The sequence below is a fragment of the Aythya ferina genome (genome assembly GCF_964211825.1).
Source record: "Aythya ferina genome assembly, chromosome: 2".
NCBI classification, from domain to species: Eukaryota; Metazoa; Chordata; class Aves; order Anseriformes; family Anatidae; genus Aythya; species Aythya ferina.
This window is the reverse complement of record NC_140297.1, coordinates 100,771,961-100,797,517: the sequence shown is the minus strand read 5'-3', so window position 1 is coordinate 100,797,517 and position 25,557 is coordinate 100,771,961. Positions and strand designations below refer to the sequence as shown.

The 25,557-nt window shown below is 36.5% G+C and overlaps 1 protein-coding gene across 7 annotated transcripts in view; it reads right to left on the bottom strand.

Moving 5' to 3' along the window:
* The window catches only part of NETO1 (neuropilin and tolloid like 1), a 71,793-nt gene extending 49,534 nt beyond the window's left edge, over positions 1–22,259 (bottom strand). For 3 of the 7 annotated variants that reach the window (XR_014689255.1, XR_014689256.1, XM_084508339.1), the window contains exons 1-4: positions 21,406–22,259; positions 17,771–17,824; positions 16,090–16,227; positions 7,970–8,218 (exon numbers count right to left, since the gene is read on the bottom strand). Coding sequence is in view for 5 of the 7 variants with exons in the window: in XM_084508339.1 (XP_084364465.1) it covers positions 7,970–8,218; positions 16,090–16,227; positions 17,771–17,824; positions 21,406–21,433 (469 nt within the window). In the remaining 2 variants the exon portion in view is untranslated. The remainder of the gene's footprint in view (positions 1–7,969; positions 8,219–16,089; positions 16,228–17,770; positions 17,825–21,405) is intronic. The other 4 variants (XM_084508336.1, XM_084508337.1, XM_084508338.1 and 1 more) reach the window with 2 other exon arrangements.
* Positions 22,260–25,557: the final 3,298 nt, after the last annotated feature.

Below are 25,557 nucleotides of genomic sequence, written 5' to 3'. Positions count from 1 at the left end.
GAAAGAATTGCACAGTCAACAACTAATAAACAAACCAGTATTGATTATATCACTCAATATCAGAAAATATATATTAAGATGACAACATATACCCACTGGAGTTGAAAGTATACAAAACAACATTCAGTAAAAAACACCTCAGTACTGGTAAGAAAAAAAAGGCCCTCTGGATTGATTTCTTGACAAAAAGTATAAATACTAACCTAAGAAAATAAATGAATGCTAAACATTTTTTTGAGTATACATACTAAAAGCTGACAGATGGCATACTTGAATTTGACACATTTACTAAGCACTGCATATTGTAAAAATATTCAATTCTAGGAACAGAAACATGACTGACTTTTTCAAAGACTACATTATGTAGAATAAGAGCTCCTACTTATTGGGCAAGAACTTTTTCTTTGTTACAATGGACTTACTAAGGCCAATTACTAAGGTCAATTTCTTTAAGGAGAATTAAAGAACTATACAAAGAGTACAAAAACCTGCTACGGAAAGCTGTATATGTCAATAAGGAGGTTTACTTGTTGGTGTTAGATTTGAGAAATACTTCAGTAAAAGAACAGATGATAAAAAATAAAAGATCACAGTTACTTGAACCTATGCAAATGTCAAATTATCAAATATAGATGAAAGAAAACAAGTGATATAAACATGTTTTTGTATCTAACATAAAAACATAATTTCATATAGGGACAGCTAAAGAATCAGACCACTTACAGGTCTGTGGCTACAACAGAAAATAGCTTCTCTGCCTAACAGAAGGGCCACAGTCATGCTGATTAGACAAAAGTACTGAGATGATTGTCTAGATTTATTGGCCATAAACCCCAGAAACCTGTAGATACAATACATAAAAATGAAAATTTAGCTGCTTAAGGAATGGATAAGTAAAGAAGAAAAATTGCTTCAATTCCACATTCACATTGCCAAAGTCACCAACAGACAACAGTGCCAAGATGAGGCCACAACAGAGTCACCCAGAAATGCATCCCAGTAGAACTGTTAGAAAATCTGCTGAAACAGCTTTGAAGAGCATTCAAAAACTCAGTACCTGCTACATATGAAGTAAGAAGTTTTTAATTTTTTATCTGAAGAAAATAGGTGTAAAAGTGTTTGAATAATAAATACCAAGTAGGATGTTTTATAAGTTTTGGAAGTGCTATTCTGAATAGGTGAAAATGTTCATAGTAACCACTTTGCTTTCCACAACCACTTGTGGAAAAAGACTACCCGGGCTTTCTGTTCAGTACAAATTCTGTAATACCTTCTTTTCTGTATTATTTCCAAGTGCTTCACAAATGTTACAGACAAATGTTTGAAAAGGAAAATAAATGCCTAGGGCTCACTGGTTAAACGCTTTGCAACAGTGTTTAAAGCAAAGGTTAACCACTCTGTACCAAACCTGGGGCTCACCAATTCAGTGTACTAATAATGCAAAGACAAAACTGTATCCTTAGGTGGAAAAAAAATATTAGAAAAGTCACAAGTCACTAAGGTGCTCGAGTGAGTCAAGAGAAGGGCAACAAAGCTGGTGAGAGGTCTGGAGAACAAGTCTTATGAGGAGCAGCTGAGGGAGCTGGGGTTGTTCAGCCTGGAGAAGAGAAGGCTCAGGGGTGACTTTATCACACTCTATAGGTAGACTAGTATAGACTGTAGCAAGGTGGGGATTAGTCTATTCTCCCACGTGCCTGGTGACAGGATGAGGGGGGATGGGCTAAAGTTGCGCCAGGGGAGGTTTAGATTGGATATTAGGAAGAACTTTACTGAAAACGTTGTTAGGCATTGGAATAGGCTGCCTGGGAAAGTGGTTGAGTCACCATCCCTGGAGGTCTTTAAAAGACATTTAGATGTAGAACTTAGTGGTTTAGTGGAGGACTGGTTAGTATTAGGTCAGAGGTTGGACTCGGTGATCTTGGAGGTCTCTTCCAAACTAGATGATTCTGTGATTATGTGAAAAGGATAATATTGAAGGAAAATCCTACTTCGCCTCTAAGATTTTTCTAGATTTCTGAAATAATTAATATTATAAACTGTTTTGAAAATTAGAATCATGTTGTAAAACTGCAGCTTTATATTAAAAATCTTTTTTTTTTTCTTTCTTTTTTTTTTTTTTTTTTTTCTCTAGTACTATTTCTGAATTCACATCTAAATATCTAAATTTGTTAAAGTTTAAAGTTTCTTCCCAGGTGCTTCCGAAAAGATAGATTCTTTGTCAGGGAAGTGTGGTTCCTCTGTAAATAGTATTTAACAGTGCAACACCATAGTGACCTTTATTGGTGAGCTCACAATACAGCAAGAGAAGCTGTGGAAGTAAAAAATAATTATTTGTACTTATGCTACATTGCACTGTCCTAGTAAACTTCCTTCAGAAGTCTGTGTTCAGCTAATTGTGGAAGACACACAGAGAGAGGCTCTTGGAGGGAGGTGGGGTGGTACTGATGGCAAGTGGAACAAAGAGTCCATAATATAAAGCAAGTAGAAGAAATTGGCTTGTGCAGCCAAGCAAATTGACATCTTAAAAAAGATATGACTAACATCTTTATGCTGCAGTGGCAGGTACTCCTGGTGGGAACAAACAAACAAGCAAAAAACAAACAACTAAAAAGGTATTTCAAAGCCAACAAGTAATATTGGTGCAAGAAAACAAAGACATAAACTGACCATGAATAATTATAAGTCAGATATCATAATAATTTGGATTCTGAGACAGGACTTCCATAGGAATGTCCATATAGAAAATAACTAGATAAAATAAACAAGGAAAGTCTTTGAAGATCCATTAATAAAGGAAAACAAATTTGAATATTTATGCTATGAGTTAGAAACATGTTGCTTACAATCCTAATGTGAGACAACACTACATGACTTAGAAAGCCCCTTAGCTCCAACACAGTCAACACAAAAGTAATTCTCATGTCCTCATTGAAAGCAGTTGTTAGAAAACCCTGCAATAGTTCTGCCTCCCTCCCCCTTTCCCCCCCAACACCGCAATATTTGAATACTTAAAACTATGTCCTCTATTTCTATTGTTTTTTGTTTGTTTGTTTTTACAGCAAGGCTAAACAGAGTAGCAATAATATGGTAATGTGATACTTTCAGCATACAAGGATTTCTAAAACAGGAAGTTCAGTAATTGTCTTTTGGGTATTGTAGAAAATAAAATAAAATAAAATAAAATAAAATAAAATAAAATAAAATAAAATAAAATAAAATAAAATAAAATAAAATAAAATAAAATAAGGATGTGATAAAAAGGTAATATGGAATATGAGAATCCTGTAAGATCTTATATACACTCATTTGCTCTATGAAATAAATCCTTTTTAGCTTGACATTTAAAATAAACATATTACTCCATTACCTTCTGATACGCATGGTACTGAAATACTCTGGATGTAAGCCTACAGCTCATAGAAGTTAATGGCGTCTGTAGCACAGAGCAAAGCAAATTCCCTTGAAAAGACAACATTTATGTAGCCAATCATGATTGTGATTGTAACAAGAAAATTCATCGTCCTAAATGCTACAGTGAAATTCATTCTTATTCACAAGACCAGAAGTCCTAATACATTTATTATAAACAGCAATGTAGTGCCTGATTGTTGCACACTTGTATGGATACATTAAAAATTCATAACTCAAAGAAGCTGCTTGTAGCAACTTGAAGTGCTGAGGACTAGAAACCTGAGTAAATAAAAAACTCAAACAAAATAAACAAACAAATAAAAAATATTGTTCCAGCTCAAAAGCTTAAAGAAAAGGTTATAACGAGTCATTTCACTGATTTCAAACCAGCTCTTATCCCAAAGGATAAGACTGACACATTCAGAGTCACATATACGACTGGTTAATTGTTCAGAAAACATAAATGGATTACAGATTGGCTAATAATTTTTGTCACAGAAGTTAACTTGAAAGCAATGAGACCATTTTTCATCAAAAGCAAAGAGACCATTTCATCACTCTGAAGAGAAATGGAAAAAAAATAAATAAAACAAATAAAATAAAATAAAATAAAATAAAATAAAATAAAATAAAAGCAGGTGAGCAAGCCCTTACAAATATTTTTCACCTGTCCCAGATGGCTGGGAGGCTTAAATATACAAGTCCAAGACAGGACTTGGACATTAGGTGCCAAAATGACTTGACGATATCTTATCTAACTTCTTTCAAACTGCAGTTGAATTCAGTACACCTATAATACTGATTTTTCATCAGTCCTAAAATATGGACCTTCCCCAGTCAGGGTGAATTTCAGTCAGGGTGAATTTTGCTTGTTTTTTTGTTTGTTTGTTTGTTTTTTTGCTGTCCATGGTGATGTTATTATTGTAATATTCTGACTTTCTACAGCTACTTGTACCAGTACAATGTTAAAGTAAAAGTGCCATTGTTCTGCTTAGACAGTTTTATGCCCCACTTTTCAGTACATAAGAGTATAAAGTTTGTTTGTTTGTTTGTTTGTTTCTTACTTTTCCATTATCAAGCAGTTGAACAGAAAGCATTACTGACTGAGCTTTATATTAATGAGGCTAAATAAAAACACAGATGGTTTCTATTAAATGATGGAACTGCAAGTAATGATGTGCTATCTTAAGCCACTGTCCTGCAAAATCAGGGACTGGGATAAACAAAAATCTGATTATTCGAGCTGAGTAACACAGCCCAAATAAATGTCCTCTCTCTGTCTGAATCCTTGTCTACACTAAAAAAAAAAATTAATCATGAAGAATTGTTTTCAAGAATAAGTCCCATTGAAGTAGTATTCAAAACAGAAAGACTGGAGTAGACAAAACAGTGAATCAACATCATTTCAGAAAATGCTCTTGACACTATCTTTTTAGAAGAAATGAGGATAACAGATGGAATACAAGGACACAGAGATGTGAAATGAAATTTGTGCTATAGGCCTTACAATGATCCTGAAAGTGATGAAACAAGAGCAAGGGACATTTAACATGTGATTCATTTTGTGTTGTTTTTCCCTAGCCAATCTGATTTTTATTCAGAATGAACAAGGAACAACCTGAAAATATTGTAGTCTGAGATGTTCTTTCTATCATCATATCTGAGACTTTTAAACTTTCACATATACAAAATATTGGAAACTTTATTTTACTTCCAGATTACATGTTGTTATTACTGGTATTTACCAAGAATAACATAAAAGAAAAAGACAAGTCCTTCCCTTATATTAAAAATATTCAAGCGAGATTCCATACATACAGCTTTATTCAAACATGTTTTGCTTAACCATAAGACTTATAAAAATGAAAACATAAATAGAATCTTTTCTCTATTTCTCTCTCTATTTCTCTTATTTAGAGGGTTTGTTTTGTTTTTGTGTGGAGTTCTGGAATTATTTGTCATTGAAGTCATTTGTTCTGCTAGATTTCATCTTTCAGAGTGCTGAAAGTGCTTTGAGAAAATTAAGTACTGTTCTATTTAAACAGAATAGAGCTTATGACAAGACAGTGATGCTTGTCTCAAGATGCCTGAGATCCCAACCTGTTGAGAGACTTCTGAAATTCCACTGGTGTTTTGCTTTGGTTGATGAAGCTCAATCTTTGCACAGAGTCTAGGACTCTGACAATTTAAACTTCAAGAGGTAAAAGAAATTATGAAACAGAAAAGGCTTAGTAAATGCAAAATAATGCTCTATTCCTTAGAATTCTTCTATATAATTTATTTTTTAGGACTTAATGCTAACTAGTTTTAAAAAGCCCCAGGTGACAGGGCTCTTTCCTTATGCACAGACTAATAGTTCTTCATTGGAACATTTGTCCAGTTACACTAATTGATCTTTTTCTTCTAATTTCATCTAGTTAGCTGTTTTTGTACACCCTGAAGACATAGTAAATAATTTCTTTTCCTGTTTCTCTGTGTACCAGCCAAATAGTAATAAATGGTTGCAGCTTCAATTTAGTCAAATTTACTTACTTATTTTTTAAATTGTCATACTTACACACACAGCCACACTCAACATCACATTTCTTTTTATCAACAAGCAAAAGCCTTGGTCAAGATACCACCGGCAAAGGTAGCAGTTGAGGAACTTTTCAGCAGTATGTCATGACCACTCAGGTGGGGACCATCAAAGACTAATGGTACTAAACAGACACCTCTATTGTTTTCACCACCAGGATGGAGGAAGCCTCCTACAGTTAGGACTGCAGTTAGATGGAGTTTGTTGCTTGCACTTAGTGAGATGGAGGCAACAAACTGCATCTCCCTGAGCATCAGCTGCTCTAGACAGAAAAGTTCCAGAATTCTTTTTTTTTTTTTTTTTGGTCATATTATTGATTTATTTTTTTTTTAAAGAGAGGTTAGCTGAAAATTTTCTTCTGATCTTTTCTATGCAAATAGTTTAATTTCAGAAGTAGTCACTACCAAAATGGATCCAGATGGTTTAGGTGATAATATCTGGATCCAATGCCTCTCTGCTACCGTTACACATTTCTGAAAGCTGTCACTCTTTGATGAGTTGACAGTCATCCTTTTCACTGCAAACCTTTGGACAGTGGATCTCAAAATGTCAGGCCTAATCCATTCCACCTAATAAACAGCTTGTCAAGCAATTCATCTAGAAAGATAGCTTCATCCTATTATTGGTGATTAAGGAGGTATAAATGCTGCTTTGCACTTGTAAAATTAATCATATCCTCATTCTGGCAAATATTCATAGAAGCCCTTTACCATTTACATAGCTTTCAAGCTATCAGGAAGAAGAAAGGAGGAAGAGGAAGTGCTGAGGAGGAAGAAGAAAGGAAGTGGAAGGAAGGGAGGAAAAAGGGAGGAAGAGATAAAATAATAATAATAAAAGAGATAACTACTGCATCTGAAGTTGGGAATAATTCATACTGCTACAGTAATATAGATACAAAAAAAAATTGATCTCAGTGTAGAAAACCACCTTACTTCAGGAGAAAAGGAATGCTGATAAAACATGGTGCATTAAGTTGTTTTTCACCTGGGAGTTTTTTAGTTGGAAGAAACTTTAGGTCCTGCTATGAACATCTTTTCACTCATAATGTTTTGAAACAAGGACATGAAATCTAAAGCAAAGAATTCTGGGGGAAGATGGTGAGGAAAATGACAAAAACCCACTGACAAATGTGTGGAAAAAATACAATTTCATCTATTGTCTTTGCATTTACAATAGATATTTCTATTCAGATATATATCTGGCTATCACATCATTCTCTAAAGAAATTCTGTGTTTTGTTGCTCTTTAAATCTTCTAAATATGTTTTTCCTGTGGAATACAGTATATTTTACTAAAAAGAACATTGAACTACCCTGTGTAATTTTATAAGATTTTTTCTTGCATCAGAGAAGGCCACAGAAAGGAACACTCAAGTAGTCCTGGTATCTTCTATAGTGCTAGTGGAATAATTTAGAAAGCAGAATGTTGAGCCAGTTAATTTTAGTAGATATTCTAAAAAATATTCCACCTAACACAACAGTTGAAACAATAGTGACATAATTGACAAAATTACATAATAATTATAGTGCTCTGGAGTAGGCTATATTAAGGTATGACTCATCACTCAAAACCAGAAAGTACAGAACTACGTCAAATACAGCAGTGCAGTGCAATATATTGTAGCTTCAGCCAAAAATGAAAACTAAGATCAGCAATCTTTTGTTAATAAGTGGAGGAAAAAAAGAACGGAAAGTTTGCCTAAGAATATTACCTTACTTTAATGAATTGAGTTTAAAAATTGACAAAAAGGGAATAATTGTACAATCTTAGACAAAACTGTATTGAAATTTTCTTCCTTGAATTAGCCTTACTAGTTATGCAAAAGATATATACCTTATACCATTTTCCTATCTATGAATACTTTCTTTGATATTAAATATAGTCCTCATTAATATTAATTACAATGGCACAATTATACATCATTAACAAAGTTACTACACTAAGATTTTTCTATTAAAAAGTACGATGTTTTGTACTCACCAGGTGTAAAATTATATCGAGCAGAAAACCCCATAGATTCCAGCTCACCATCAGCAAAAAATTTAATCCACAGAAATCTGCCACTGGATTTTATCATAGGTGGATTTTGCTGTCCACAGAAACGTCCAATGATTGGGGAAAAGCCAAAAGGTCCATCTCGTACTTCAATGTGGTCAAATTTACACTCCCAAGAAGGTTCTATGGAATATTTTTCATCAAAGTGTAGTTCAATGCATTGTCTAGGGGCAGCTAGAAATTAAAAGAAAATGAAATTATTTACTGAACCAAAATCCTTAAAATCTGAAACAAAATTAAGAGTATCAAATATATATTTTTATGAATCTTAACATATGCATCAACTTTTTCCTTAAAAAAGTATATTCTGTTTTTGAAAATTAGTACAATATTTAAAAATTTATTTATTTTTTTTTTTAGATTTTGCATCATATGCTTACTCATCTGTTCTTCTTTTAGAAGTGCTTATGATAGTAGTTTTTAGTGAAACTAAAAGAGATATGTATGATGTAAAACAACATACAGCCTTGGAAGAATTGGTTCAAGCACAAAATCTTTCAAAGGATCTTATGTATGTGGAAAACCACATACATACATTGTTTTGAGGGGAAAAGTTAATCAGAATACTTTTTAACCTAATGAAGAAAAGTCTGGTGGGAACTGTGCTATAGGACTAAGCACTCTGTTCTTATATGTATAGCAGTCAATGACTAGCTTGAGTATAATCATCTCATTTATATCCTAGGAAGAGTGAAGTGAAATTTCATTTAACAATAAGAATGAAGCAAAATTAACTAAGAGTAAAGAATACTCTTAAAAAAAAAAAAAAAAAAAAAAAAAAAAAAAACTTGAAGAAACTTATAATAGTCACCTCAGACAACAACAACAACAACAACAACAACAACAACAACAATAATAATTTATATTATTCATAGCTTAGTACCAGTATTCATAGGCTAGTAGCAGTCACAATGATCTCAAAAACAAGATTTGCTGGTCATTTTGTGTAAAAAGCAAAACTCTTATTGTTTGAACTACAGCATTTTGTTAAAAGGATAAAATCATAGTTTTGCCTAGAAATTTTAAGATGCAGAATCCCTGGGGTATGTACTCCTGCATTGAATCCTGTCCATAGCTAAAAATGTATTATGTGTACAGATCTTGGTGTAATATCCTTTTTTCTTCTAATAATGTTTTCTGCTAAGACAAAGGTTTGTTGTGTCACTGCATCCTCCGCCTCTCATGGGATCATACACTTTCCAAATATTAGAAGAGACTGAAATTTCTATGAGCTTTGCCCAAGTTATCAGTTTTTTCACATTAAAATATACAAGATCAAACTCCAAGCTTAACATGGCAACTACTGCCACTCTGGCAGCCAAATATCCTTTTATTTCTTACTTCAGGAACAGTGAGAAAATGATCAACATGGCCTGAAAATATACATTTTTAAATGGTTGAAAATGAATCTTTTGGGATGAGCTCCTGTTCTCATAAGAATTGAGAACAATTAAAATGAACAAAACAAGTGGATACAACCTTATACTCTTACATAAGATCTGACACCTCCCTCTTGCAACTATCATATAAATTGACAGGCTCATTTTATAAGATTCTGAAGAGTTAACTCTGAAATTAATTACACAGGTTGCTTGAAAAGAAAAAATATTTTTAATAGTTTTACTTCTAATTTTAATATGTTTGTGTGATTTCTATTTATTGAAATATTTAACATAGAAAAAAAAAAAAAAATCAAGCTCCTTACCTACTGTTATAAAATTGAACAAGTTCATAATTAGGAAAGTACTTACTATTGGCCCACTGTTATTTACATGACATTGTAGGTAATTGAGTTATATATATTTCTCTGTAATGCTTTCATCCTGTGATCTTTGTGTCCATACAAGTTTAATAGAAAAATAAAAACTTAAAACTTTATATGGAATTATATGAAATTCAAAATTCCTGGAAATTAAACTATTTTGAAAGTGAAAGAAAAATAAAATCAGACAATAAAGTTTGTAAAGACAATTAATGCCACCTTGGGTGAGGTTTAAATACAGAAATACATCTTTTAGATTATAGTAATAGTCTGAATAACTGGAAGATATCATTAATTATTTTTTTCAGATGTTTCTACTCTTGGTGTCATATATTTACAATAAATATTATTTTAAACTTAACTAAAAAAAATACTAGGGGAGAAGAAAGTAATCATCACCTTTCAGTCTGTGATCACATTTTTTATGCCCCTATTCATGTAAAGAGATTTGTTGAGATCTATTCATCATTCATCTAGGGACTGTAGAGTTAAGTATCAGAAACTCCAACAGAGTAACACTTTGGGTAAACTTGAGAATTCTTATTAAGACTTGTAAGTTTTATATACTCACTATCCAAAATACAATGTTACTATCCTACTTAAAGATTTATTTTAATTTGTTAATGTTGCAAACTAGATATGAATATTAATTCCACTAGTGTTGTTAGTGTCAAACAGCATCTTAACACAGCATATAACTCCTCTGCTTTCCATGGCAACAAGAAGACACCTGCTTCAAAAATGACCTTTCCCATTGTTCTTGTGTATATGCCATTAACATAACACATTTGTTCTCATTAAACTATCGGTGTTAGGTCTCACTATTCCATTTTATACTAAGGCTTACCAGGGCAAGCCTAGCTAAAGCTAGCAAGTTAAATACTTAGCAAGCCTTGCTTGAACCCAAAACTCAACATATGGTAAGAATGGGCGTAAGGCCCCCTCTGAGTTATACATATCATATAGATTTTGTTGTTGTTGTTGTTGAAAAGGAAACTTAAAGTCCATTATAATCTCACTATAATATAAAAGAAGTTCTTGTAAAAGGACTTGTAAAAAGGTAAATGAAACTCAGTTGTACAAACTTAAGCATAAAATCAACTGACTCAGTAGAAGTATGGCCTGGTAAAGACTATGCAATTTTTGTAGTATCCATCCAGAACTCTGAATCTCACATTGCAAACTAGTTTTAGGATCAACTTTTTGCCATAGCATACTCTCTTCTATTTTTATTTATTTTTCAACAAAGTCAAGATAAGGCTTATTCTAGTCAAGCTCAGTTCTTGTTAAAGGATCACAGAAAATCACATCAGTTCAAGGAGAGTTCGAGGAAGTTTTTACTTTTCGCCAGGTCTCCCATGGATTCAGTCTGCAACACTGGAACAATGGAGTATTGATAGTCCATCAGCACTGCTTCTCCACTGCTAAATAAAATAAGGCTGGGGGCTGAGCCACTGACTGTCCTTATTCCTTCAACCATTAAAAACACCTCCTGGCATGATTTTGTCCCATGCCATTCAGAACTGCCAAAAACTGTCTTAGGCATGATGTAGTGGTCCTCATTGGTCAAGGACTATTCACAACTAGTTTGGATATGTACTATTCACTAGGAAGGTGAAAGGATGTTGGATTGTGCCAATCAGTCTTAGGCCTGACTTAAGTTTTATTATTAGCACAGGTACAGCCCATGTCCCAGCCTGCTCTGCGCACTAGCCCAAATGGTTCTATGTTCTTTCTCATAACTCATCTGGGGAATGTAATATTTTGTGTTTCTGTATTTTCAGTGACTGTGGTCATTACAGAATATTGGGCAAAGATAGAATGGAATACTGTGCAAGCATCCATGCTACCTTTCCACTATGTGCTTTCAAATATACTTCCATGCTTCATCTTAGAGTAAAAAATTAAATGTTTTGGTTGCAATAATCTACCTAAGTGATTCAGATCTTCCTGAAAATGACAGTAAGGGAAGAAAACATGATTAAGATTCCCAACTTTAGCTGTCATTTAGCCAAAAAGGTGTCTTTTTAGAGTTATACTCTGACTTTTACAAAGGGTTTCTTTGCTATAAGTGAGTTGAAGCAAGCAGGCATTGTATGAACACATCTCATGCCACCGTTTTGCCTTCAAATTTTGTGTACAAATTTAAAACTTATGGAAATAAAGCAATAAAAAGTACAGAATGATGACTAAGAATAATGTATAACTACAAAAAATAAAATAAAATAAAATAAAATAAAATAAAATAAAATAAAATAAAATAAAATAAAATAAAATAAAATAAAATAATAAGACAAAAGAGTAAACAACCAGCAGCCACCACAACAGTAAAAAGAGAATATATATCTCTTCCACACTGGAGCAGTATCTGGATATCTAATCAGAAAAGAAGGGGTAAAGTGGTAACTTCTGATATCCTCATTAACAGGTAAATCATATTCACATCTTCAAAAAATTTTTTTGGTGGTTACTATGTCAGAAAAAAAGATGTTATAAAGTCCAAATTAAATATGTTGAAGCTATCTCATAAAGTGATTGTACTTCAAATATTAAAATTTTCCATATTTAGCTTCTAATTATCTTTCTTCAAAGATGTTTAATACCATGGAAAGACTTCTTAATGCTTACATGTCTTGTCATCTTTTTCATCTAATTATCTTACACAAGTGCTATCTTGAGATTTTATATTCAATGAAAATAAAAGACATTGGGTTCCAACTTTCAGAAGAACATTTTCAGCAACAAACATGCAATTAAGGTTTTAGTTCTGATCAGCCTCTAGGTCTGCATAACTGACAGCTGAAGTTAAGCAAAAATATCTGTTTTAATTTATGCAACTGCATGGAAATGAGACACTGAACTCAACCCCTGCCCACATCTATCAGGGCTGTACAGAACTGATAGTCCTTGATATTTCTGGTTGTTTGGCTATTATTGACAAGTAAATCACTTATAACCTCCTTTTAAAAGAAGATTCTTTCCTCATTTTAATGAACACTATTTGGACACAAAAATCACCAAGAAATACCAGAGGACTTTGACATGAGATTTTTCATACAGTGAAATGTCTAGAAATAAGGTGTTTAATGACCTTAAGTCAAAAATATGGAAGACCTTCAAGAGAGCTAACTTTAAATATCCAGAAGTATATACAGTGGAAGATTTTCTTTATATCTCCATAAATCAATTCTAGTCTATACCTATAAATAAGCTTGTAGCTATTAAAATAAATAAATAAATAAATAAATAATCAAAACATATAAGATTCCAGATTTTCAAACCAGTTCTTAAAATATATTGTGTAAACTATGTCTATCCCACTCCCCACATATTTTTAGCACCAACAAAAACTGTTCCTACAGAAACTCCTGTGCATATATCTCTTTGAAGCACACATGCCAAATTTTCTGCAGTCTGGCAAAGGCTGCTGCTGCTGCTGCTGCGGTTGTTGAATTTTACAGCTGTGAATTTTGCCAGGTAAGAGTCATGAATATTCAAAACAAGGGTAAAATTGGGGCCAACAGGGAACGTAATGTGTACACTCAGCTATTTCCTACATTCTCTATATGCCCAATAAGACTGAACCAAAATAAATAAATAAATAAATAAATAAATAAATAATGCATTTTGAAAGGCAGATGGGACTCACCAGAAGCTCCTCTATAGCATAATAATTTTTGTACTGAGTCCATGACTTCTGGATGACCTAAAGGACTTATTTTAGAAAGGCATCCAACCTGGACTTCAAAATTCCTAGTTGTTCCAACAGCTAATTGTCATTACTACCAAAATAGAAGGAAAAAAAAAAAGGGGGGGAGGGGGGGGGAGACAAAGAGAGAAAAAGAAAAAGAAAGTTCTAGCTGTTTGATCTTCTTATGCTGATCTTCTTTGACTGCTAGTATAGGCTCCACTGCAATCAAAAATGCTTTTCCCTTTTAGAAACTCACAGTGTATGATCATGGCAATTTTTGCCAGCTCTTTTACTTTACCAAAGTAATTTAGAAATGATAAAAGGTTTGCATACATTTAAGATGAGCTAAAATACAGGGGAAAAAATTGTATCTTGAGATTAAATTCAATTTTATTACAACAAACTACATGCTGCAGTCCTCACTCAAGTCCTTTATAGTCAGTAGGAATGGTGTTTGAGAGAAGCCACCAGAATTTGCTGTAGATTGTGTATGATACCAAAAACTAAAATGAAGGAAAGAAAGCAAGCAGACAGGAAAGAACCTGTTGATCCATATATGTATTTAAATTCAGGTCACACAGCTGTCAGAACCTGCCACACTGAGTTATCTAAGACATACAAAGAGGAGAGAGGAATGTGGGGATGCTATACTGGATCACATTAACAGTCCCCCTAGTATGCTACTAGATATTCGACAGCAGAGAGAAGCTATTCTAAGTTTTTTGAAATATCAATATTAATTACAGGAATTATAGGTATATAGAGATGTTTCTGGTTTATGCTCAGGTTTAACAGACGTTTAGGTTCTGGATTAGCAAAGATTATTCACTCCGTATACTGTTATCCTGCCTCAAAGATATTGCAATTAGTAAAAAAATAAAAATAAAAAAAATATATATATATAATCTTTTTTAACCCTTTAAATCTTATGTCAGTGAGTATATATAAAAGATATAGGAAAAGTTTTTCACTTCATTATATTTTTCTGTCATATCTATATGTTGTAAAAAGTATAAATTTGAACAAATAAGTTATTCTAACTACTATATATATATATAGTGTATATATATGTATATATGTTTGCCCTTTGGTGTGTCTCTTTTTGCCTTTTTTCAAAACAGTCACTTTTTAAAGTATGGTTACTGAGACATTTCTATTTATTTTGGTGACTTTTTTCAGACATATCTATTCCTGATCTTTTTAGAAGACAGAAACAGGTAGAGCTGAATATGTTGTGCAGTATACATGGTTTTCACCAAATTACATATTGATGCAGTTGATATTATCACAGATTTTAAGCTATGCAGTTAGAATCCAAACTTTAGAACATGGTTGGACACACAGTAGTAGAAAGCAAGTGTGTTGTAAGAAATTATGTGTTGGGTTGTTTTTTTTTTGTTTGTTTGTTTGTTTTGTTTGTTTGTTTGTTTGTTTGTTTGTTTTTATATATATATAATAAGAGGTCTATTGAATTCAGGCTATTTCTTGTACTGCTCATTACTCCAGACTTGTCAACATGGAATTTCACCTTCATCACAGAAGATGTTTGATTAAATATTTCCTTTATTAATTGTTCTTAGACATTTCTAATTTATTTTAAAACAGTCTATTTCAATAGTGTATTAAGCCACCTTTCAGCTTATTACCTATATTTTCATAAGCAAGTAATTAATATGATAAAGACATGTCTTTACTATAAAGAACATTCAAACACCACTAATGAGAGGAACAACTCATGGTTTAAGATACTGGATTAGGGTTTACAAAAGTGGTCATATTTTGTTTCCATAGCTCTTCTCTTTGATTATAAGATTATGTCTCCATGCCTCAGTTTTCTGAAGATGAAATAGGCTTACTTTCTCCCAGCCTCATGGGCTGGGAGAATAATTTGACTACTATATACAAAAGACATGGATTTAGCTTTTGTTGTTGTTGTTTGTTTGTTTGTTTTTCCTCACTCTTTTTATTCATTTATAAATATTCTGTCTTCTGCCATGTTACAGCATTTTAGATTCTATACATTCTCTGAAAATACTGAAATAATTCTATTGTTTATCACTAAGGAACTCCTGCATACTTACATGAGATAATTTATTAGTAGTATCAGAAAACAAATCTAGTATTTGCAAGTATTTCTTAGTATGTAATGCAACTTATTTAAAGGAAAGGGCAAGGCGAGGCAAGGCGAGGCAAGGCGAGGCAAGGCGAGGCAAGGCGAGGCAAGGCGAGGCAAGGCGAGGCAAGGCGAGGCAAGGCGAGGCAAGGCGAGGCAAGGCAAGGCAAGGCAAGGCAAGGCAAGGCAAGGCAAGGCAAGGCAAGGCAAGGCAAGGCAAGGCAAGGCAAGGAAAGGCAAGGAAAGGCAAGGAAAGGCAAGGAAAGGAAAGGAAAGGAAAGGAAAGGAAAGGAAAGGAAAGGAAAGGAAAGGAAAGGAAAGGAAAGGAAAGGAAAGGAAAGGAAAAGCTTTTCTAAACCTTGCTTCTTGAAAAGATTGATCATGATCTTACAGGCTTTACCTACTGTTTACATATAGCAAAGTAAAATACATTTTTGAATCAGTTGAAGATAGAATACAAAGATTATTTTGTTGGTCACCTTCAATAATGTAGACACACTCTCTGTCAGGAGGATATTTGTTGGGATAATTGGGAGAAGTGAAGATGCCTCCTTCTGCATATTTTGTCCAAGTTCCGCACTGCACTGGTTTCTGTCCTTCGGCAGTAGTCTGCTTTTCTGTGAAATGATCACATTAAGTATTATATAGTTAACTGTTGTTATGTCCCTATGAAGCTTTGAACTCTCTTACAGAATAAAAGAGTTTCTTCTCTTGGTGGTCTCAGCTTTTTTCTGTTTAGACTGTATGATCATTGATCTGGAGGGGAATGAGTCAGTGCTTTAAGGATATGAACCTATAATTCTCATTGAAAACATAGGTTTTTTTAAACAAAGAAGAGGCTTGGATGTCTAGGGGAAGTTGTACTTATATTGCTTTTTAAATAACAACCTTGTAAGAAAAACATGTGCTCAAGAATGGGAAACATGAGTTTCCCACTCACATATCTCAAAAGACTCAAACATGTGCCTTGTCAGCAAGATACAAGCTGTAATACCAAAATACGTCAGTCACAAAATCAAGAAAAAAAAAATAAATCACATCATACTGATAGAATGTAAGAACTGTTTTTATTTTACTGTGGCTTGACTCTAGATTCACCTGACAGAGATGGATGGAGGAAATCCTGGATTCTGATTCAAAAATATTCTTTATTTTTATTTTGCTGTTTGCTGTAGAATTAATAATTATCTCTGGGGTCACAAATCACAACCCAGAACTTTCCTCTTCCTAGGTGAGTCATCAGAAAAGAGAATCAGACCTTCTCATTTGCTTTCTTCCTAGCCCTGAAACTCTTGCATTCGTTTCAGCACACTCTCTGAGAGCCTGGACATAAAGCTTTGAATCTTTTCAGGTTGAAGGAGATGAAGAATCACTTCTTGAACATTGTACTTTAACTAGTAAGCTAAAATAAAATGGATTTGTTGGAGGAAAAAAATTAGGCTTGATGGATAGTAGGTTCTAGGAAGGGTAGAAATTTCTAGACCTTACCCAGGCCTCCTGGGTAAGGCCTCCTATGTGTTGCTCCAAATCAGGTGCCTATATCTAACTGTTCTAGCTAACTTTAGCCTCTCATGTTCAGAGATGAGTTGTTTGCTCTTATGATCAATGCAAACGGATACAGGATAATTCTTCCTGTCCTGAAACTTCTAAGGATGATTTTAACCACAAGAGATTTGCCTTGTACTCTGCATACATTTCTCTTTCTTCATGGTCTGTATCCAAACTAAGGACGGTGTGGATCTTAATTTCCTAAAATGAATTCAAGCCTGCAGGGACTGAGTATGCAGACACAAATTCAGACACACACTGTGCTTATCATCTCTCCCTGCATGGCTGTCACCACACTTAACATCCAGGGTGAAGAAGAACCTTTTTCTATACTCAAAACTGCACAAGGAGCCAGGATACCTAATTTCAGATTTTGAATTCTACTTCAAAAATCAAAAACACTTTAAGATTAGACAGCTCAGTACCCAATCTGAACATGTCAATCTGGAAGGACAGGGCGGGGGGGGGGGGGGGGGGGGGGGCGGGGGGGAGAAGTTTACAGCCTTTGCAAGAGTCAGGCTAAGCCTTTAATTAGATATAGCCATGGATCAGGTCACTAACTCACTTCGGGCTTTAATATGATGTCTGAAAAAACGTCTGAAATTTACATACCTGTTCCTTTTTTGGTTGCCCCAGACAAATGTAGGATGATTAGACTTGCTACAACTGAAAGAGAAATATACATTAGATGATATAACAGTGTGATATGGCCAGCAAACAAATCAACTGTAAGCAAAAGGATATAAATTAAATTACTGTACAAAACCAATGTTTCATTTACTTGGATTTTTATTTTTTTTTATTATTATTATTATTTTTGATCTGCCTATGTATTTATCTCTGTGAATGTATCCAAATTAAGAGAAGTTTTTGGCTTAAAACAAAATTTTCAAGCATTGATGTTTCCCTCTTTTAAAAAAAAATAATATTAGAAGAAAACATTTTACCAATATTTATATTTATATAATCATCAGTTGGTTCAGTAATAATAATAAAAAAGGCTGTATTTATAGACAAAGACCTACTAAGGTTCAGTGCCACTGGTCTCACTTAGGCCCCTTGCCATGGCATAATAATATTTGAAAATAAGTACTTTCATAAGCTATGAAAAAAGTGAGGGGTTGTCTTTTTCCATTGAGGTATATGCAAACCTTTGGTGAAATAAATTATTGTGTGTGCTTAACAGTCTCATTACACTAGTTTGTTTGACCAGACAAGGGTATGTTGCTTTATGCTGCAGTGAATTTGCAGTCTATTTTACAAACAAAAATCTCCTGTTTCCAACCATACCAAGACAGCTGGGGCTTGGGAGCAAATGCGGATTTTAACTGCAGATAATTCTTGAGTTTCTGGGTGTTAAGGCTAAGAGGGAAAAGTTCAGATCAATAACAAAGAGGCTGGTTTGGAAGACCAAAATGACTGGATAGCTACCTGATGAAGCAGACATGCACTGATGGTAATCATATCTTTCTCCCATCTCCTAAGTCCAATAGCCAGTTTGGCTATTGGAGAAAGTGGGATAGCAAGAGCATGAAAGAACAGGTACATGAGTTCCTGGAATGCTCAGAATTTTGACCCCAGATAGTTTGGCATAAAGCCCAGACATAGCACTCAGACTGCACTAAAGTTAAAGTGGAGATGAAGTTCCTTATTTATCCTGAGTATTTTGAATTGATCTGCTGCCATTTGTATTGTTGACTATGACAAGGAATTGATGGACCTGTAATCTTTAATAAATGTAGTTGAAAGACATATTTTCTTCTTCTTATCTCCGAGATGCCAAAAATCATCAAGAGCTACTATGAAGGTACCCAAATGGTCCTTTTGAAGATGGTGCTTGCATACTTTCCAGCTTTTTTTACTGCAAATTGTGTGCAATTTTTACCTTGAAGGAAACAAGTCTCTTTGTATTTCCCAAATTCTGATAACATGGAGATCTCTATTTCTATGCCTCTTCCTGTATGACAGAGGGCTTTAGCTCTGGATGATGGCTAACTTATTAAAGAGGTAAAGGTCGTAGTGCTGGGAAAATGAAGGCTTGGCAGCATATTCACTATTTCTTGGTCAGGCTCACAGTCCCCGTGTCTTTTTGAATCCCCCAGCTAACAGAGACGGATATTGGCAGAGCTGGTGGCTAAAAACTCTTCTGTGTCATGGGCATTCAGTGAGAACATTACATCTTCTGCTCAGATCTGGATGCTACCCAACCATTCATGCCTTTACTCTCCTCAGGGATAGATTCTGGAAATACATCCTAGCTGGGACTCTGTCCATCAGCTATGTCAGAATCTGAAGGCAATGAAGGATTCACGCATTCACTAAGTTGCTCATTTACTTAGCTGGGTTTCATGCAGTGAACATACTGCATCTATGCCTATAATCCTCACTAGTCAAAATCTAATTTCTTAATATTTAAGGTGGTTTGTTGTTGGAATATGTAGCCAGCTGCCAACATTCTTTCTTCTCACGAATTTATAAAAGCTCTAATGGAAGGTACAGCAGCTAAACAAACCCTACATGAGAAATGTTTCTTCTTGGGCAATTAATTCATATATTATTCTAACAGCTTCCCTTCAAGTATTTTTATCTATTAACACTTCCCTGTTTTTCTGCATGTTAAAAATTAAGTTCAGAGAATTAAAGAGATTCAGTCAAAATTAATGGGATATTATTACAGATATGAGAGCAAAAACACAGGTCTTTTCAATTCCAGCTGTTACCACTAGAAAGAGTGCTTCCAAGTTGCAGAGCCATGTTATTCCAAAGCAGGGAGCTACACTTACACATTAGCAAGCCAGTATTTATTATTAATAAGGAGTCAAAATGGTACTGATAATAGAATGTAACATGTAATAGATAAGAAGAGACTAAGAGACTCTAAGCTTTTTTTCAACACATATCATATCCAGCATTTGGAGTGAAATACTTCTCCCATATTAAAATAAATAAATAAATAAATAAGAAAAAAAAAAATCTTCTTGATTTAGTAGCATTAACACCACCATTACAAAAATATGTACGATGCCAGAAAGTAATTAAAATTATGAGCTTTATGGGAAAAGATAACAAAATATTTTTCACCCAAGCAGTCAAGATAGTCCATTTTATTCTATAACCCCTTGAATTTTTCTTTCTCAAACAATGGGAAAAGAACAGTGTTTCTCACAGAGGTATAAAATAAAAAATAAAGAAGAAGAAGAAGAAGATGATGATGATGATGATGATGATGACTCCAAAGAGATCAGTCACAGTCTTTTTTCATTCAAAGCTGTCACTTGGGAAGCTTTGACAGTACTGTAACAATATTGGCATTATCCGGGTTTGGGAATTATTTCAAAGAAGTTTCCACTACATTTTTGTTGCATTCTCTGTCTTCCTCATCCACTTTTCTCTCCTAATCAAGAGTGTAATTACAATCACACTTTCTATTTCCACTGATTACGCATCTTTGCATTTTCATGGATCCATGCTTTTTTTTTTTTCCATCACAAGTTGTATATTAAGAGATTTATCACTCTTCCAGGCAGCTTTTCAGAGGATATGATTTGGTATGGACACGGTTTAGCCTAGCAAAGAGTTTTGGGAAAAGCGATACCTGCCCATAGCACTGCTGTTTTACAGGTATGGGCGTAGGGTGATGTGCTGAAACTAAGGGGCCAGACAAGCCCCTTCAGCAGAGGGGACCCTCTGCAAAACTGTGGCAGGGGAGAGGGTCCTATCCATTCAGCCCGAGGTCTCCGACGAATAATTAACGCATTTCGCGGCCTCCGTGCCGCTCCGAGAGGATTTATCCCGAGGGGGCCGCCAGCCTGGGACCCCGGCCCGCCCTGGCTTTCCCCGGCGCGGCGCTCGGTGCTGCCCCGGGGATGAGGGTTCGAGTCCCGGCCAGGGCATCACAGGAGCGCAGCCGGCGCGAGGGTCGCCTCTCTCCCTTTACCCCCACCATGCCAAAAAAGACAAGACGCGTCGCGCCTGGGTGACAGCCACCAGCCCACACGAGCGTGACCGTGGGGCTGACAGATACCTACCTCCCTCTGCTGTACCGCAGAGTGATGGGGAAGGAGATGGTGCGGTTGTTTTTTGTTTTTTTTTTTTTTTTTTGGGGGGGGGTAGGGGAAGATTGCCCCCAGGGCGCGGAGTCTGGGCGTCCCGTTAGGCGAGTTGGGGAGGCAGAGGAGGGTACGAGCCCGTGAGCGGCGGCTGAGCTCAGGAGGGGAGGGGGCGGGCAGGAAGAGGGACATACTCACTGTGAAAGAAGCTGCGCCCATGGGTCATGTCTGTGCCTTACACAAGGGGCTTCGGTCTCCACTAATTCCATTTAGATACGGGAGGACTTCCAGTGACGGGGAGAGGATGGAAGTAGGAAAAGAAGAAGAAAAAAATCCTGAAGCCCACACACACAGCAGAGTAGAGCAGCCCTTCCTCTCGCTCTCTCTCCCTCGCCGCCCTCCACTAATCACCGCCGGCTCGCTCCCATCGCACCCGAGCTACCGGCAGCACCACCAGAAGCGTTGCATCGCGGCGGCGGGCAAGGCGGCGGCGGCGGCGGCGACCCGCGCATCCAGGTGCCGGCGGGCGGCGGCGGGGCGAGCCGAGCCCCTAGTCACCAGTTTCATACAAAACCAAAAGCAGATCGAAGCATTTCCTGCAGGACTCCGAGCCCAGCGACTTCCAGCCCTTCGGCTTCTTTTGATGCATTGAAGAAGGGATTAATGGGTCCGTCATCAGCTCCCTGTGCTTGCTCCTCTGAAGGGGTGGGGGTGGGCGGGAGGGAACCCAAAGAGGAGGGGTGGGGGGAAGAAAGATTTACCAAATAGGGGATTTAGTCATATTTGTGTGCAATGCGATTCTTATTAGAGAAAAAATCCTTTAAAATCGAACAAATCCATTTTGCAAAGCCCTCTCCCTATGCGTTGCATAGTATCAAGTGGTTGCAGTGTCAAGAGGATGAAAACACATTGCAGCGTCTCAAATCCTTTCTGGTATGGATGGAGTGAGATAGAGATGGATGAGGATAGAGAGATGTCCCCTCACTTCTCCAGTCCAGGGCGAGAAGCAGAAGAAAACCCTGGAGACTCTTCCATTTACTCAGTGCAGAGAAGGGGAGGGGAGGGGAAGGACGTGAGGGTGGCGGTGGTGGGGAAAGAATGATTTTAAAACTGGGAGAGGAAGAGTGACAGGAGAAGGATCGTTTCCCCTCACCTGGTCACTTTATGGATCAGACAAACCGCTCCTGAGTTCCTCCTTGAACTGCACCCTCCACAGGGAGCCTGAAAGGATCTTCCCCTCTGAGAAAAGACTTCTCCATTTGCACACACACACACGCACAGACACAAGCACAAAAGGGAGCAATAAAAGTTTAGCTGTTAATCCTCCGGCCGCAGATACAATGATTGCCTCTTCCAATCAGCCCAGAGACGGCAGAAAAATCTCTCCCTTTCTCTCCCCCCCTTCCCTTCCTCAGGCTTATCATCCTCCCCGGCTACATCTCACCCCAGACACCTATCCCTTTGAGGTTGCAGAGGGCTAATGGCTAGCATGGGAGCACAGTAGGGAAAACATGTTCATAATAAGAGTAGTGAGAGGAACTGAAAGGATTTCAAAGGGATATAAAGAGAGAGAGAAGAGGAGGAGGAATGGAGGAACAGCAAGGGCAGCATCCCCTCCCGGACGAGGCAGCCAGGAGATGCACCCCTGGCGGGGCAACGGGATGAAGGGGGCGGCGGGGGGGGAGTGCTGCGGGGGGGAGGACGGCGGGGAGGGTCAAGGATTTGTGCCACCGAAGTGCGAGGGGATAGGATGTAGGATGGGAGCCCCTCGCCTGTCCACAGCGCTGCTGCGGGCGGGGGGCGACCTCCCCAGCCCCCACAGGCCGCGGCCAGCAAGGACTCCCCGCTCTTCGGCCGCACCTGCAACGAGAAAAGTCTGGGAGCGCACCCCTTCCGGGGGGCCTCTGAGGGGACGAAGCTTTAAAAGGAGTAGGAATAAAATAGATCCGGGATCCGGCTGTGCACGGATGAGGAAAGGCAAAGGGGAGGCGAGTGCGGGTCAAGAGGCGTGGGGCGCATTTGCAGGTGATCCCCGCGGCTGGACAGGAAGGGGCGGTGGGGAGGGACAGAGAGAGAGCACTGGGGAGACCTGTTGTTCTTAGGGCGGCTTTTTAACCAGCTCTTTTATTATTATTATTATTATTATTATTATTATTATTATTATTATTATTAATTTGCTCCCTTAGGGACAGGGCTGAACTGCAAATCTGAGAGGTGAACGATGAGAAAGCCTCAGGATGACGTTTTTTCATTGCTTGTTTGTTTTCAGCAAATCTCTGTGCTCTAAGAAAGAGCATCATTTTTTATTTTCAGCCTGTGGATTCCCTGCTCTGTATTCTGAAATCAAGAATATATCTGCCATCGATTCTTACGAATGCAGCCAGTCAGCAATAGCAGCATGTGCTTTACAATAAGTCTGAGGTGATCTTGGCTGGCACAATCCATCCAGCCAGCCATCACCTGAGCCAGCCAGGGTGATGCTCTGAGCATTTAAAAGCCCTGTTGGGTAACAAGGCCACAAGATTCAGCTACAGGGCTCTGAAATACTCTCCCTATCATAAAGAATCTAGAAAAATAGGACTCCATTAGAACATTCACCTATGTTTTGTGTAATCTTTCTTGCCATTAGCAACATTGTCTACAACTGTTAATCTTAATAAACTATTCTACTCTGATTTCTAGCCATCTCAGCTCTTTCTCCGACCTTCTTTATTCTCTCCCACCTCAACTTAAAGTATTTTATTTGTGCAGTAATTGAAAGTCATCTGATTTATCCATAAGATAAACTTTTAAACTACAGATGTGTAGAGGCTGCCTTAGCCAAGCAACAGTAGCCTAACTGAAGCAAGATAGTGTTGGAAACAGCCAGAGTGTTTATAGACAGTCAGATGTTTCTTCTGCAGGATGATGCAGCCATCCATATGGCTAAGTTTCAAGTTATAGTTACTTTAAAAAAAGGTAATAGAACAAGTAGGCACAAAACAGCTGATTTTGCTCTCCTGGGAAAATGTGCTGCATCATATCATATAAGAGTGAGCTTCAACATTTCCCCTTTTCAGAGTTAGTGGGTTTTCTTTAAAGGTCTTAGATTTCTTTTGATTGGCACTCTTCATTTGAAGGACACCACTGCAATAATATTGACAAATAGCATGTACTACATAGCAGATATGTTTAAATTATGCCAAAATGTAATTGGTAATTGTTGCTGCAGAGTAAGACATCCACAAAATAGCTGAGGAATGGCCACAGTGACCATTGTCTGTTCTGCTAATGAGACCTTAAGGGGATATGTTAAGATTTGCATAGCTGGATGCCAAAAACCTTGTTCAAATGTGTTTGTAAGCAAGAACAGAGGGGCTGCAAGTTACAGACCAGTCAAAAACACTTTCTACCTAAATAGATCTCCCTCCTGTAGAGAGTCTGAAATGTTGAACTTCATACAGTCTTCACCACTACCCTTTTTGGCTTTATGTTCCATTTTGTTACAGAATCTGTTTGGTATGTTTTCCAAAACAAGAGTTTTGGTAAATACTCTTTCTGAAAAGGTACCAGCTCACCAGCCAGTGTACACCTTTTATTACACTGGTTTTACATGGGTAAATATTTTATAAGTAGTGAGTATTTTTTTTACATCTTTAATGAGCCAATATCATACCCTCACATTTTTGCTAAGTAGTAAACTAAAAGGGGAGAAAAGGATTCACATTTAATAGAGCATGAAATGCTTAAAGACTTTTTTAATAGGAAAGATTATTGATGATAACCAATTTTCTCAAATGACATCTAAGTATTGTTTGGAATCTTTTGGTTTTCCTTGCTAAAATTCCCATTACTATTATTTTTTAATGCTTTCAAGGTTGCTGTGTTTGCTTTATTTGTTTTGTTTTGTTTGTTTGTTTGTTTTAGGTTTGAAGCTAAATTTTGCATTTTCCTTAGAGTAAGAAATGTGTTCTTTGATTCAGTATATATAGCACAATGTTATTCTTTGCAGTTTTAACCATCACTTACATAGCAATCTCTCTGTATTCTGCCAGCCCTCTTTCACTTTCACAGCTGAGTTTTTCTACTGATTTTTATGAGAGTTTGCTTGGATCCAGAAGATTTTATTCAGTAGGACATGGAGCACTTCCTTCCTGTAGTCAGTCCTTAGGCACTGATCATCCTGAGGATGGTTAGTGTGGTAGAAAAGAGAACAACCATTTGAAGAGAGAAGCAGTATGGAGGATCTTTTTGGCTGAGAACTACAAAATGAAAAAAAAAAAAAAAAAAAAAAAAAAAGACAAAAAAGTATGAAAATATTTCTGACAGTTCTGTCAGAAACAGTAGTGTACAACAAATTCTCATTTGGAG